Below are 16581 nucleotides of genomic sequence, written 5' to 3' on the forward strand. Positions count from 1 at the left end.
TGACACTTATTCGGTCTTGTAGCTTCATAATTCATCTTATTTATTAAACAGGAAGTTTCATCTTTCAGTCAACAGACAATATCTTTTATCACTTCTTCTAAAAAGTAGACTTCTTGATTTGAATGTACATTAATATAAAGAATAGTGTCTCATACAATGTTATGCCAAATTAAGTAGTGTAAAGCGCTCCCTTTTGTGCCAATGTAAGTCTGAAAACAGCTGTTAGGAGGAATCGCATCATCTCTTATAAACAAACAAACAAAAAAAACTTAAAGCCCTCATAGGAATGGAAACGTCCTTCATCCATCACCACATCTGTAGCAGGTTAACGTCATCTTGGCCCCCAGCAGTCCATCTGGAATCTTCTTCATACATATGTCACCTCCCAAATGATGGGGAGTGTCGTCAAAGCGTATAACATTCAGTTTGTTAAAGACCTACTTGGACAAGTCATGAGCTTTAAGATGAGAAGTTAATAAATGAGAAACCTCTAAAATCATTATTCCCCTTACCTTTTAGCTGTTGTTCGCCTGTAATGATGGAAATCTAAACGGTTGCATATTGCTGTCAGTAGGGATGCACGATAATATCGGTCGTCGGCTAATAAAGGCTTGGAAGTTAAATATCAGCACCGGCCCGAAGTGAATATTTCTGCCAAGAGGATGATGCTTTCATTAAGCGAAAATGATGCAAACTGTCTACTGAGCAGTTTTCTTATTCAGCCCTATGAGTGTATACATTTTGAAAAGCAGTGTACGTCTATAAGAGTAGGAATTGGAAATTCTTTAAATTTCAATGCGAGAAAAAAATGTACAATCAGCCATCGGCCAAAATGAGTTGGAAGTTATGGGATATGAGCAAAAATCCAATATCGTGCATCCCTAGTTGTCAGTATTATAAGGCTAATGTTGTAGTACAAGGCAATAAAAAATACAATCTTTAACAAATGAAAGATGTAAATTGAACAAATTATGGCTGACTCATGAGAAATAACACTGTTTACACACATACACAAAAAAAGGCACTTCTTAAGCAAAACATGAGACATTCAAGGAATTTTGGTTTGGCTAGCTCGTCCCCAAAAAACAAAAAACAGTAGAGTCCATGGTCTTTTCTCCCAGATACATGAGATTGCTAACAAACAAACGGTCAATAATAAGTCTTGATTGCATGTATTGACTTGGCTTAATGTTAGGAAACAGTCCCCCACATGTCTCATTATAATATGTTATGTGGAGGAAGGCTTTGCAAGTGTCTTCAAGGCAAACACCCCAGCAGCAGAGTTGGCATCTTCCCTTGGCTGCCTCCCAGTCCATGTCCTGCAACGACTGCATAATCTGAGGAAATTAACGGTTTGGGGAGTAAGATCCACACGTTGGCAGGCACTTGCTTCCAGTCCTCGATTCACCTCACCTGTCTTGTAGTCGTCCTCCAGTTGGTCTCAACGGCAACAGAGCAGGAGAAAGTCTTGTGTTTGCAGTGAGACAGGAGTGACCCCATTGTGCTTCCGTAATGACGCCTGCTCACTTAAAAGTGGCTGTAAAAGGGCCTCCATAAATAAATAAATTACCCAGCTAAAACAAGGGCTCTGTCCTGTCCCTCTCTTTCAGTCTTTGTGATCTGCGGCCTCAGGGTTGAGACGGACCAATCGGGACACAGGGAGGAAGGTTATAGCGGGGAGGGGAGAAGTATAAGTGACGAGTAAGTGGTTTAGGGTCTCTTCCAACCGCTCCGGATCAACGCGTCAGCTCGCAGGAAAGGCTGGTTTCGGAGATCTGTGAGTGGGCATGGAGAGAGGGGTGAGGGACGGGGGGGACACACATGTTAGAGGAGCCAGAGGTCAATCTGTAAAACTCTACGTACTTTCGCAGTGACTAAGAGTGTTTTTAAGCCATAAATGTGGAGGACATACATTCAGTTACCGCCGTACTAGGTACACCTACTAAGCTGGTGTGCTTCTATTATTTTGTCCACCTTGTCATATCAGTGGGCGGAGGCTAAATAACAGAAACACCTCCCGGTATGATGCAGTACAGTTCAACAGCAACACAAACTACTGAACATGATACACTTTTATAACTCTCAAAGTTCAGGTTCATTTATTAACCATTAACTAGTTTCTTAACAGCATGCATATCAGTAGCTAATTGACTGTTTAGTAGTCATTCGGTCACTAATTCTTTATTCTGCCTGACGATACTCTACAATTACTAAGTTATTTTTTTGCAAAATAACCTCATACTTACCTACAGTACCTCTTAGTGCATATTGATAATAAGTTGTTGTACATGAATTACTTTGTATGAGCAAAGTCTTGATAGGCAAGTGTAGGCGCTCTTGGCAACGACCCCGGGCAGTTATTTCAGGCCCATATCTAAATGAATTGGCAGAGAGCCATTACTGCACTTTCAATGGTCATGGGACATAAAAAACAGCATGTACAGAATCTCGAGCCTGAGTCTGATAAAAGATTGTAGTCAAATAAAGCCCCAACATTTCTGCAGTAGAATAAGGGAGGTCCTCTTTGCCTTTAGAGATGCTTTGATATAAAATATGCAAAACCCACAAAAGCTTTGCGTTGTGCTGAGGGTTTCTCCTTTCAATGAATGTACTGTTTACCAGGCTGTAATTACAGTACTCAAACAGATGTATGTAGCCTATATCATCTTTAAACCATAGTTATCACCTGCAATCGGAATAAGAAGTCCATCTCTATTTTTTTCGTGGGTTTTTCTTTTTTCGTTTCTTTTTTTTAACCTCTAAGTGAAACGGTGAGTATTTCTGTATACATTCTGTATTTTGGTTGTCTATGTATTGCGTACACTCATTCCTATAATTGGCACTACAGACTTTTCGATTGTAAAATGCTCTGAATTGCTTCTGTCCTCTCATATAATGTCCGTAAAAGGTGGCTGTACCACAAAAATAGCCATTTGCTTTTAACACTTAAAAGTCCCTTATTGAAGAAACTGAGATTTCCTGTGTTTTTTCTTATTGTAAAGCAGGTCTAGGTGCTCTGTATTTACTATGGAAGTGTCAAAACACTTCATCAGTCCAGAAATGCAAACATTCTGTATTCAGACACTGTGCCTTTAAATGAGCTGCCAGGCCTTCTGTAAATTTGTGATGTCACAACAATACAGTAACCCTCTGTCAGCAAAAAACACTGCCCGAGCTGATGCAGAACCATGGTCAGCGTAGCCTGCTCAGACCTCTGAGAGCTGACAAATCAGAGCAATCTAAGCCTTAAAGAGACAGGCACTAAAACGCAGAATTCAGACACAGGGAGAAAAGAGGTGTCTTGGTAAAGAACAGCATATGAACATTAAAGAACATTAAGGCATGTAAACATTATCTAGCAGACTCCCAAAATAAAAATATGAACCTGAACCTTGTGTAACAAAACATAAAAGTGTTTAATGTCCAAATGACTCCCAATTCTAAAACAGTGGAATCTGTGTTTTTTTGTGGTTCTACCACTTTCTAAGGCCCACACTGAACAAAGCATCTTGAGATCCTCATTCGTGTACAACAACTTCCTTATTCTTTATCGATGCACACCAATCAGGATGACCTAGTAATTGCAGAATACAATCATTGGCATTGATAAGCTTTTATAATGACTAATAATCATCCAATATGCTACTACTAGTAATTGTTAGTATATGTAAACTAATGTATCTTAACTTCATTTACTGCAGGACTGTTGTGTCAGACTGCATCAGCCGTAACTGGGTGTACCTAATAAACTGGCAACAGATTGCATCCGTAGTGTATTTCAAACACTTTTTCTCTGCAGTAACTTCTGCAGTTGAACGCTGTTAACTGCGTATTAAAAGTTTACAGTTAGCAGATAAACAATGCAGACTTGACACATGAATGACACATTCCCATAACCTTGCATTTTAAACGGTAGAAGTGAAACACAAATCTTAAAATTCAAGGCTTTGGGAATGTAGTTATGGCAACACTAATGAGCAGCAGTCGTCTTTATAACAGTTACAGTACAATGGTCAACAAGCTCTTCGTTTTGCTGAGCAACAATCAATCTAGCTGTGCCTGAAGTAAAACTAAACCTTCAGCTCTTTACCAAAATCTGGATACAGATTTTACTCAAATACACGTGACTGCGTGTTTCTTTTGTTTTTGTTTTTGTTGTTTTAAGAGCCTGTTGACCAATCAGCTGTTCAGCACACCGCGGATGACAGTTAGCAAAGACAAAACATGGCGGACGTTGTTGACAGGTGAGAGGTAAATGGACACTGGACAACATGCAACACATAATAGGAGGGGGTGAGGATGATGATGATGACGATCTTAATGATGGTCTGAAAATATCACAGAGGGCTTCTTCTGTTGGAGGGAAATTAAGTTGATGAATTCACGTTTTTTCGGCTGCTGGTGCAAATGTTATTTAATTTATCCAGACTATAAATACACTGCAACTTCTTCATTCAATTTCAGGAATCTTGTTTTCTGACTTGAGTGGTGTAAAGCAATTTTTTTTTTTTTTGCATCCAAAGCACTAGCTGAAGCAGCTGACATCACTGTAGCGGGACACAGGAGCTGGAGGGCCAAGCGGGCCAGGTTTCAGCCAGGCTACCTTCCTTACCCTCTCTTAGGAGTGGGAAATACTTTCAATAATCTTCTTTTCAGCTGGAGGTGGGGGGTAGAATGAACAGTGGTGGTTGAGGAAAAGAAGAGTCACATGTTAGCCGGAAACCAAACACCAAACAAGTTAGTTTTTCATGGAACAAGGCATTGTTGATAAAAAAAAAACCAGTAGATTAGCCAAACCTCTTTTATGTTACTGTTGTTTAAATCAGCTCCGTAAGAGGGATGCTTTCATAGAAATAAGCCAATATAATGCACAGCCTTTCACATGTGTCATGCACTCGGTCATTTAATTCATGGCTGATTGTACTGTGAGTGTCTCAACATATTTTTCCACGCACACAAAATATGTTGACACGCTGTACAACGTTTTTTTCTGTGCCAGGCAAAGAGGTTTGGCTGACTCCTATCACCAGACGCCTGATAGGAGTCTCCTGAAGTAAAACACAAACAACCAATGACGGCCCAAGTTAGTTGAAAGTAGTTGTAGTTGGTGTGGGGGTTTGGATGGGTGACAGGGATCATGCTGCATGCACAGTGGGGGTCAGGGAAGGCGTTCGAGAGACACCTGGACAACCTTGGCATTAGGGGGGGAGGGCTAGCAGTTGGCGTCGTCGCAGAGGTTGGCTTCACAGAAGAACCGTGAGCCGCGTTTAGCAGTGCGGGCTGTGAAGGGCACGCTCTTCAGTACTGGGGGAGGAGGGGGAGGGAGAGAGAACACGTCACACCTGAGACACTGCCCTTCTGGAGGGGGTGAAAAACACTGGAGCACCTTCAAGTTTCTTTCAGGAGACTGTAATGAAAACTGGAGCTGTGTTCTTTCTGTATGTTGCACCGATCGAGGGAAGAAAACCTTGTTAAACCCTCAGGAGGTTTTTAATTGGGTGAGGGCAGTTTACCTTAAGTAAACCTAATTCTGCTTTTTTAAGCACTATATGAACATTGAATAAATCGTTTATTTCCAACCCAGTCTTAAGAATCAAATGCTGGCATATATGTTTCTGCAAACCACGATTTGTTTAAATTTTGTTGGTGTCATCTGTATCATATCAGTATGTATAAAATATGTGTCATATCACGTTTACTTTACATGTATATGTCAGGAGATTAAAGGGATGGTGATGGGGTGAGACGGCTGCTAAGCCAGACACTAGTGTCTGAAGTTGTGTTTCATTCTTTGAAACAACATGACATAACCTTGTGGTTTGTGTCCCTAAACCTAACCAGACCATAAGCAAAGCATCATCATTCCAAGATAAAATTGAAAATTGGACCTAAACAAACATAAAGGTGGAACATTAAGAAATCTAAACTATCAACATAGCTCTGGTTTGCAGAAACATACACTGCTGAATTGAATTCCGGTGATTGGCTTGTTTATACCACATTATAATGTAGCTGTAAAAAGATATATGTTTTATTCATGTATTTGTCAATAACTATAACTAATTAAATGAATAATTAAAGGTGCAATATGTAAGAAAACATATCAGCTGAGTAACTCCTAACTGCTGCTAGCTGTAGCTGTTGCTAGCTAACACGCTTATTTAGCCATGCAGCTAGAGGTCCTCAGGATGAGTTTGGAGCGTGGGATGGACCAGGAGTTGCTGGTTAGCTATATACAGCATGACATCAAAACTGTTAATCCTTCATTCTGTACGGTAACATATATATTCATAATTTCAGTCAGTTTTTGGATATTTTAACTACATTCCTTACATATTACACCCTTAACATAAAAGATAGGTACCAAAAAATTATATAAATTCTGCCTTCAAAAGAGAAGTTACGATTGCTGACAAAGTGTTTGTATATTGCTTATAAATGCAGATTAGGGGTACTTAAATAAAGTGCTATCGGGTTAGGACGCACTGAGAATCAGTTGCATAAAAGCTGTTAACAGCTCTGACAGTAGTGGCATTATTATAAGCGTTATTAACATTACTAAAAATGGCATTAATGCAACATTTGTATTATGTACATTTAAGCACTGATTAATGATCACAACATAAACATCAGTTAACTTACGTCCTATCCTGAGGCTGTAGATAGAGCTTTTTTCAACCATTAAAGCTCCTGTATGTAGGATTTTATAATGTCTGATGTCTAGTGCCAGACTCAAGACACAGCTGTCAATGGAAGTGTCTTATTTTCCTAAAAACGATCATCTGAATACTTATAAAAACATAAATCTACACATAGAGGCTTTCAAGACGTATCCTGTAAATAAAGATCCTATGTGATAATCAAACTGCCAGTCTGACTCTCTGACTCAGCAGCTTTACTCTTGCACAGTTGCCAACTCTTTAGACAGCACGTCATGGAATCAACGGAGACTGCTGTGCTGCTATGTGCTGTGCTCCAGATGTGGCGGTGTCTGCACCACGTAGCACAAGGTGCAATTCAAAGGAGCTGAGCAGTGAATGACCACGGTCATCCTCGACCGGGGACGACCGGGGCTGCTGGCACCCACACGGGGTCTTTTTACAGTGTTGTCTGGCCCACCTGTGATGATGTCCTCAATAGTGCCGTCCTTCCCCTCGTACACGGGCCGGTGGTCTTTGGCTTGTCGCTTGCGCAGCTCTGCGATCAGCTCCTGTTGCTGATGCCTCTTCTTCTGGGCCTGGACCTGCACCAGCACAGAGGAGGATATTTGTACTGCTCGCTGTGCTTCTTGGCACACCACAGAGCTTTATTTAGCACTGAGTAAACATCTGACGGCTTTCATTCAGCTCAGTTGCATGCACTCTGACTGTACCTTGGGGTCATGCTGTTTAGCCTCCTCAGCAAGCAACTTCTCTCTCATTGCCTGCTCCTGCTTCTTCCTCTGTTCGTTGTCTTCCACTGCATCCTGTTGGTAAATAGAAACAAGGTGACCAGTCTGGGACACGAAATCAAAGTCTGTGCTCTTGTGTGGCCCGTTGAGGGCAGAGGAAACAGGTGCACATTTAATAAACGTAACCACTCATTAGACATTTTTTGCCTTCCCTTTTTAACCTTTCAGACTGTTTCTTTACAAATACACTTGTGATAGTTTGACGTCTTGGGAATGACACATATTTGCTCTCTTGCTGGGAGTTAGATGAGAATAACGCCAACACTTCTACGCCAAACACGAAGCTACATCCACCTGCCAATTAGCTTATCTTAGCTTAAAAATAATGTTGTAAACAGGGGTAAACAGCTCGCCTGACTCATTCCAAAGTTCTAAGAAGTTTGCCTAGCAGGACTATAACACTCATTAGTGTAATCTTTGGACAGAGCTAGGCTAACTGTTTCCTTGCTGTTTCAAGTCTTATTGTTAAACTAAGCTAAGCTAATTGGCAGATGACTGTGGCTTCATATTCTGCGTATCAATATGAAATGGTAGTGATCCTCTCATGCAACTTTCAGCGAGGAAGAGATGTCGAACCATGGTTTTAAAGGTGCAACATGTCAGAGCTGTATTGGAGATTTTATGCAGAGATATCGACTTAAGTTAGCATGCTAACTTCCCGGTCCAAAGCTCCTGTGCTAGTAGTGTAACCATCAACACTCCCCTTGTGCTCCAGTCTAAACCACTAGATGAACGGCTAAACAAGCTAACTAGCTAACGACAGGTACAATTAGCAGTGACTGGTGCCTTATTTGTTTCATTGTCTTTTCTCTTTTTGGTGTTGGTAAGAAGTTTAGAAGGTTTAGTATGGTAACCTTTTCTTTTGGGCTGGTTTATTTGGTATTTTAGCAGTTTAGTGGTTTTATTTCTACCGGGATGGTTGGTTTGTTATTTTGGCTCTCACTTTGGTTAAATTCAAGCTTTTATATACCTGGCAATGAAATGTCTAAAAACTGATATTCTACACCAGGTTTTACGTTACTCTCCACTCCTCCAAATTTGAATTGTAACAAGGGCATTTCCCAAATGTGGAACTATCCCTTTAGGTCTCACAGTCACACTGAGACAGAGATACAAAATGCACAGAAATCCCTGTGTTGCACATTTCCTTAAGCAGATCCCATAAATCTAGACTGAGAACAATCCCAGGAAGTGTGCTGTGTGGTGGGGCAGGGCGAGGCTGTCCGGGGGTACAGAAGAGGAGGGAAGGAGGGGGGAGGCGAGGGGTAAGGAAGAACCAGTCTAAACACCACAGCTGCAGCTCCAGAGTCAGACCCAGCTGGCCTTTCCTGTTATTTGGCCTCGGACTATACGCCACGTCCTGTGGCACAGAGGCGGCCAAAGCTCTGCCCTGCTCTGCTCTCACCGACACTCTCAATATCCAAGTCTGAAACAAGGGAAACTTCCAGGAGAGAAAGCTGCACCCCGTCAGCAAACAAGTGAGGAAAGATACATAAGCAGCATCTGCTTGGTGTCCTCACCTTGTAGGCTTTGATGAAACGCACAAACACGGGGAAGAAAACCGAGGGCGGAGTCGTCTTGGCACTCTCTCCGAAGTAGTTCACCACATTGTTGAAGGCTTCCTAGAATTTAGAAGGAGTGGAAGCGATGTGTGTAAACACTGTCGAGTTCAGAGTCATGATTGGCTGTGTGTTAGAGGTCAGTTAGCTCCATCTGGGACACAAGTTCGCTTCATGTGTATTTTTCCCTTTGAGGTTTACAAGGTGGGGAAAGTGTTGAGATACCTCTGCTGTCTTGGCGTCCTTCTGCAGCCTTTCCAGCTGTGCATCGCTGGACTGGAGGAAGCCTTTCAGGACTGAGTGGTCGTGGAGGCTGCACTCTCTCCTGATCAGGTCCATGCCTTTCCCCAGCTCTCGAACGTCGAGCAGCACATTTTCCAGAGACACTGTTATACGAGATTAACAAGAAAAAGGTTTTTGTTTACCAATCAGAGCAGAGTTTTATACAGTTATCTATATAATGCTGTGTCTGATCTCACCTGCTGCAGCTTTATCCACAAAGTGCAGTTCATTGTAGAAGTTGGCCAGTTCGGGGTACTTCTCTTTCACAATGAGAGCTATGTAGTGGAGCAAAGTCATCTTCCTGTCTGTAGACTTTGTGTCCAGCAGCTGTGTAACAATAGGAGTGAATAGTAATGTCAGCAAAAGCGCTTGATGGGGATAAACTGAGCACTTGAGATTTGTCTTCGACACTCACCAGATCAAGACTTTGTAATTTGAAGCCATAAACGCATCCTCGCTTACTGCTGTTCATGTAGTTACCCAAAGCTAAGATGATCTACAAGTAAAGCAGAGGAATAAATCAATGAATATGCATGAATTATTTGAATGCTGCTGATATAAAAACAAACATCTCCTTCTCACCTCGAGCATTCTTTTCAGCTTTGGTGCAGACTTCACTGAGCCAGAGGCAGCGATGATAGCATTGAGCTGTGGCGTGAGCATGCTGATATTGTCAGCAAAGTTGCCGACAAATGTGATGATGTTCATTCTCTGCGTGAGCCTCTCGATCTTGCTGAATAACAACATGAAGCGATCCTCCTCAGCGAGCTGGTCCAGCGGACGCCGCTCACGCTCGTACTGACGCAACACCTTCACCTCCGCCTCCGTGGGGAGGAACCGCATCAGGCACTCCACAAAGTCCACAGGTAAGGCCTTGAGGTCAAATCTGATCAAACACAACATACATTAGTAACTTGGTGTATCTTGTCTTTGGATCAAAAAGCATTGCAAGTCCAGAAAAGGTGTGTACTTCTCTATTGCTTTGCAGATCTCTTCTGTGGTCTTGTTGGCCTTCCGCAGAGTGATGGCTAAGTTCTTGGAGCGATTGGCGTCGAGGAGGGTGACTTTGTTTACCGCCTTCGCGGCTACTTTGTTCTTTGTGCAGGAGAGATCCACAATCGGACCCTGGGCTCTGGTCTTAAACAGCTCCTCAAACCTCTCCAGATCCAGCTCCTGCACACAGGTGACAATTTACTGATTTGTTCTGGACTTAATTTAAAGGCCCTAAAAACATATTTTGTTAATCATCTTGCTCTGAACAATGTGCGTTATGGTCCTTATGAAGTAATCAGGGAGATTGTGTCTATACCTAATCTGTGTATTTCCCCTGCAGTAACTCAGTGCGTGTCCAGAACTTACTGATGTGTCTGTAGTCATTCAGTTTATTATTTTTCTTGGTCTTGCAGCTTTCAACACCTGCACCCACATCTATCACTCGTGCACTGACTTTCTGCTGATTTCCACTCCATGTTGTTTTGTGGTACTTAATTGGACACTTAAATGTAGTCTAACTTGATCAAATTAAGTTTAACTGTCCTGAAGTCCTTGTCGTGACATGGAAGATAAGCCTTTACATGATCTATTTTCAGCCAGTTTTGGTCATTTCACATGAGACAAAACTGTGTTCGTGACTCACCTCCAGCACACGTTCATCGTCAATCTCGTTGAAGACCGTGCCATTGATCTGATTGGGCTTCAAGGCCGTCCAGTTGAACACAGGCAGGCGGAATTTGGTCTTGATAGGCTTCTTGATTCTGATAGCTGTCGTTGAAATTAAACAAAGCAAATAAAAACTGTTAATTTTCGCTCAACTATTAAAGCGCACTACAGCAATATGCCATTTTGTCTCAGCGCTCACCTGAGAGGCCCAGACTCAGGAAGACAGACGGAGAAGCATCTGGCAGAGGTGGAGCGGGAGGAGGTGGTGGTGGTGGGGCTGGTACATTCTGACCTGTAATTTATGCACAAGAAAAAACACACTTCAATTTATCCATTTCATGTATTAGTTTTATCCATCCCACATGGCCATTTTGAGCTTGCGTGTTTAATGATCCTTAAATAATTCTCTCCATATTTTATCTAAATCATCATAAGCTTGATTAACTTTGTGTCTGGGCCTGAAAACTGGCAGTACTCTTTCTGCTACAGTCTGCTGCACACTCAAACGCAGAGGAAACAAGCCTTGCGTTTCCTTTTCCTGTCTGGGCTAGAAGAACACTGCTGCGACCCATCACCTGCCCTGGCACGCATGAACAAAGGAGGGGAACTGAAAATAGACTTCCTCTGAGGGTCTGTAGTCAACTTTCACATTTATGTGTCACCAGACAAAATCACTGTGAGTCATGGTCTATCACCTGAGGCAGAGGGGAGAGGAGGAGGAGGTGGTGGAGGTGGGGGAGGAGGCGGAGGAGCTTCGCTGGCTGGTGGTAAACTGGAGTCTGGTCCTCCTGGTTCGGTTAATCCATCTGACGGACCCAGAGACAGAGGCCCAATTTTACCCAGGGGGATCCCGAGGCTGCCGCTCCCACCACCGCCCACACCCAGCGGTTCGATGGAGATGTCTCCATCAGGCTTCTTGTGCAAACGAATGGTGCCTTGCTGCTCGAGCTCCAGCAGCCGCCTCTCGATGTTGAAGTGCCTCTGGAATGCAGCGTCCTTCTCCTTGATTACCCTCCTCAGGGTGGTGACCTGGGTGTTGGTCGACTCGTAGGTCTCCTGAACGGCCACCAGGGCGCGATAGAGAGCACAAAGCAATGACTTTACATGCCAAAGAAACATCCTGTTTCCTGCTGACCTAATTTGCTATCACAGCAATTTAGACACATGCATCTGAAAGTGATCTCCGGCAACACACAGCGAGGTGAAGGGAAGCCTTTCTGATGCGACGCAGGCAGAGGAGTATTGCATCACAACGGCGGCCAGCTTACCCGTATCACTTGCAGGTCCTTGTCTTTCTGAAGGAGCAGCTTCTCCAGATCGGCCACTTTCATCATCGTTTCATTCTCAACCTCCAGCAGCTTCTCCGTCACCTGGGATTAAAGACGGAGACAGCAGCAGAGTTGAGAGGTGGTGAATCCAAGAACTGATCCATATGCCTCCCTCCCATTCCCTCCCTCCCACGCACTGTGCATCATCAATAAGAAATAAGATATGCCCAGCAGCAGCATGATGCAGCAGGGGCATGACACAGCTTTCAGTTTTGATTTTGAACAAATTACACATGTCGCACAGGAATTCTTGGGGAATCTTCACCCTCAGCCTCCCCCATCATTCCTGACCCCTGAGAGCAGAGTTTGTTATGAAATTCCTCGAGTGATGTCAGGGGCTGCCTACGACCTCTCCATGTGAAGAAGGTCTTTTGCGAAGCAGCGTGGGATATGGAGGCAACTGCCCAGAAAGAACGAGCCAGCACGAGAACAATATTAAGATTGTTTCACGCTCGGAACGTTCCAGCGCTCTCCACCCCGTCATTATTCTGAACCACTTGTGAAATGCAAACACCGAGTAGATTTCTAATCACCACGTAGAACCAGCCGAGTTAAGTACACGGCTGGTGAACCACAACAGTCTCATAAAGTCGGTGCAGAGAGCAGTGTTGGTGGTCCAGACTGGGTGGTGCACTTACATGGGACAGGTGCTCCTCCAGTTCATCCACCTTCTCCAGGGCTGCATTCTTCGTCTCCGCGTCTTCCAGCAGACCACCCACATCAAAAACGTTATCCAGGTAGGCCTGGATCTGCACCGACAGCTTGTCACTCTCCGTGTGTTTGCATTTCTGACATGAGGGAGAGTGAACAAGCGTTAGTGATTAGTCTCCACCTGAGAATGTGTTTGTTTGGGTCGTTAACAACAGTGTCGTCACGTCACCTCCAGGTAATCATCCAGTCCCAGCTTGGTAAATTCAAACTGCAGATGGACTCTGAAGTTCATGTCCTCCACCGAGTGGACCACGATGTTGATGAACTGCATGCAAGCGACCTGGACCACAGATACAGACAGATTTAAGTCCAAATATCTTTCATTTTGATGGATAGATCGACATTCTACATATCCATGACACAAAGCTCTCTCTCACCATGTAGTCGATGTTTCCCTCCTCACAGCGAAAGTAGTCCATCAGTCTCTCGAAGCGATGCTTCTCCTTACACACCTGAAAGATGCAGCAGTATAGAAGTTGATCTATGAAGCCATGGGGATGATTTACAAAAAAAAAAAAATGTTTTTTTTTTACTCAAATATGATATTACTGTGTTACTGTCTGGATATTGTATTAATAGCTCTGTTGTTCAGGGATTAAACAACAGTTTTTTAAGAGGACTAAACATCTACATTCCTCTTGTGTACTGGTGCTTTCGCTGCTTTGCACATCTTGCACTACTTACTTCTGCCGGACTGCTAATGATGTTTGCTACCTATTACTATTCTATATTTTTGCTGTTATTATCATTATTTTCATTGAAAGAATATGAGCGCTTACATACATTAGTTGAAATTGCATATCCCCTTGTTCTTATTTATAGCATTCTTACAATATTTTATTATCAAAACAAACAAAACAAAAATAAAAATCCCGTTTCTAACAAAAAATATAAAAATGATAACCAAGTCAATTAGAAAAGTGAGATAAAGTTAGTATGGTGATATATACAGTACAGATGCCTACATGTTAATCCATTTGTGCATTGATTCTTAAATAACAAAGTATCATATATTTATTTCACTTGATGTGGAAGCTGCATACTCAGTTTCGTTTACTCTGACAATAAAGATATTCCACAACAATTTTAGAATACATTTGCGAAAAAGAGAAAGCATACAAGAACGCCCAACATACAGGTATTCAAAAACTTCAAAAGAAAGAAATTATTGAATTGGTTTATGTCATGAAGAAGATCAGAGTAAGGCTGCAATAGAACTTTTTTATGAAGATGCCAGAAATGCATATTTAAGAACAAAAGCACTGTCTTTTTCCCCTTGAATTATTTTCTCACAATTTCCCACATAGTTTATAACTTATTTCTCACATATCCCCGACCATGTGTTGTGTCTTGACTTGAAGCAATAATCCTATAATAGCAGCTTCTCTTTGTATCTACCGCATTACATTAATTCATGCAACAAATCATAGCACAATACAGCATTTTGTTTAAATTAAACACGTTCTGGGATCAAACATAATCCACCCTGAGAGATTTTGCTGAATGTAAACAGAGGATAGCCTCCTCCATTTGCAACAACAGCCTCTGCTTATTATCATAATTCATGGGAAGGGAAGCCAGCACAAGATAAAGACACAGGACAGATTTTTTTTAGCCAGTTTCCAACACGAAAATACACTGGAAGGGGAAAAGGGAAATACAGTGCTGTAAAAATCTATGCCCATTTCTGACAAACTAACTAAGAGAAGTTGTGGGCTGAACATGTGATTACTGGTTCAGCTGTGGTTGAATACCACAGGTGGCCATCTTGTGAGATTTCAAAGGCCTCTCAGTTTGTGTTCATGCATCATTTTATCAAATACAACTGCAGAAATCTAGTTTTGTCTGGTGGGTTGATTAGCTCCTGTGCCTCTCTGGGGCTTTTTGACTTTAATGTAATTGTCTTGTTCCGGTGTTTAGACGACTGTGCAGGCAGAAAGCGAGAGGCTAAGCAAACCTTTGTGGTCTACTGGCTCCCATCAGGGAGTTGATCCTTATCATTGTTCAAGGTTGGCTCACATCTGGTGTCCTAATGAGACTAATGACCTCAGACAGGCCACCGTAGAGCTTTGCTTACACCCTCGGTATACATGAAAACTCCCAGAGCTTCTCAACTGCCACCTCTTTACACAGCCCTTCATGCCTTTGTGCACACTGGTGATGTGGGGAATGTTGGCAAGTAATTAATGTCAGATTTTATTTCAAGTTTTGGGTAGCAGTGGTTCTAATCATTAAAAATGTTGCTTTGGGCACCTCTTTGAAGTTGTCAAACGCCGACAGGATGATCTCGTGACCTCCTCGGACGAGACAGACGGCGGCCAGCAGCTCAAGGACCAAGGCTTTTGTCCTGGAGGTACAGGAGACACTAGTTAGGACATCATACCTGGATTAAATCCAACTGAACACACGAAAAAGCAAAATATCTAAACAGTAATGTAATGTAGCTATTGCACACACAGGAGTTGAAATCTTTAATCCAAACACTGACACAAAGGGCAGGTCTTTATAGCTTTTTAAGTGTTCACCCTCCCAGCCTTCATTATGAAGTGATCAGCCCTAGCGGTTTACCACTAATCTTCCTTTAGTAAACATTTCTCTAACTGCCTGTATGTACGCCTCTGATCCCTGACTTCAGAGAGAAGCTGAGCCCCATGGAGAATGAGAGGCATATCATGTGAACTGGCTGCAGGGTTTCCCCTATTGTTTGACCCAGCCCTGCGTCTATTGAGACAGGGGGCCCTCGGTTCTTACCGTGAGTTTTTATTGTTCAAGCTGAGAGCAATTTCATTGACTGCGTGTGCGTGAGACATGACCATATTGAAGCCGTACTGCATGAAAAAGACAGAGAGAGAACAGGATGTGGTCAGACAGTAGAACCTCAGCATATATTGAGAGCTGTGCACAGGAAACATGTAATCCTTACATATTCAAAAAGTATCTGTGTCAGATTGTGTGTGTGAGCCTCTACTGGAGTGTCGCTGTTTGGTACCTGATAGTTCATGATTGCCCTCAGGCACATGATGCACACATGCACATCATCTTTCTGGCTCACAAGGCGGGAGTTCTTGATGGTTTTGCTGTTGGAAACTGTGCCGTAGCTGCAACAGATGACAGAAGTTAATATCTGGTGGAGACACATATCAGGCTCTAACATTTTCTTGTTTCACTTATTTCTGAATTATATCTGGTATTCGTCATACGACTCTTGTTTAAAGTGTGTGACACAGAGAGACGCAGAGAGAGAAAATTACAGAGAACGAGGTCTGACAGAAAAAACTCAGATGGCTTTTGAGGTTACAGATGCATTATGGGAGATGCCTGGTTTCCTTGCTCCTGTCAACAGAGCGAGCTCGAAGCGCACAGACTGCTATTATGTAACTGTAATGCACAGTCATCTTGTGCACATAATATAACTTTTCGTGTGCAGTTTATAAAAAGCTTATGCTGTGTCTTGTGATCCAGCATATCTGGATCATATAAAACAGTTTCTATGTTAAATAATGCAGTGTTGTAGAAAGTACTCAGAAGTCCTACTTGTATAAAAGTACAGACATCATGCATCTTGTATCATGTATCAAAAGCAACACTGATT

The 16581-nt window shown here is 42.6% G+C and overlaps 1 protein-coding gene across 5 annotated transcripts in view; it reads right to left on the reverse strand.

Annotated features, from left to right (window-relative positions):
- Positions 1-23: 23 nt before the first annotated feature.
- Positions 24-16581, reverse strand: part of fmnl3 (formin-like 3) — a 38597-nt gene continuing 22039 nt past the window's right edge. For 2 of the 5 annotated variants that reach the window (XM_037102775.1, XM_037102771.1), the window contains 20 exons: positions 15979-16087; positions 15741-15817; positions 15243-15336; positions 13367-13441; positions 13159-13269; positions 12917-13066; positions 12219-12320; positions 11646-12006; positions 11150-11242; positions 10928-11052; positions 10262-10464; positions 9874-10177; positions 9707-9787; positions 9489-9618; positions 9235-9395; positions 8971-9072; positions 7373-7465; positions 7120-7243; positions 5192-5304; positions 24-1775 (listed from right to left, as the gene is read on the reverse strand). In XM_037102775.1, coding sequence (XP_036958670.1) covers positions 5213-5304; positions 7120-7243; positions 7373-7465; positions 8971-9072; positions 9235-9395; positions 9489-9618; positions 9707-9787; positions 9874-10177; positions 10262-10464; positions 10928-11052; positions 11150-11242; positions 11646-12006; positions 12219-12320; positions 12917-13066; positions 13159-13269; positions 13367-13441; positions 15243-15336; positions 15741-15817; positions 15979-16087 — 2587 coding nt within the window. In that variant the 3' untranslated portion in view covers positions 24-1775; positions 5192-5212. Of the gene's footprint in view, positions 1776-4612; positions 4657-5182; positions 5305-7119; positions 7244-7372; positions 7466-8970; positions 9073-9234; positions 9396-9488; positions 9619-9706; positions 9788-9873; positions 10178-10261; positions 10465-10927; positions 11053-11149; positions 11243-11645; positions 12007-12218; positions 12321-12916; positions 13067-13158; positions 13270-13366; positions 13442-15242; positions 15337-15740; positions 15818-15978; positions 16088-16581 lie in introns of all 5 variants that reach the window. The other 3 variants (XM_037102774.1, XM_037102772.1, XM_037102773.1) reach the window with 3 other exon arrangements.

The sequence above is a fragment of the Acanthopagrus latus genome, chromosome 7, assembly GCF_904848185.1.
Source record: "Acanthopagrus latus isolate v.2019 chromosome 7, fAcaLat1.1, whole genome shotgun sequence".
In the NCBI taxonomy this organism is placed as follows: Eukaryota; Metazoa; Chordata; class Actinopteri; order Spariformes; family Sparidae; genus Acanthopagrus; species Acanthopagrus latus.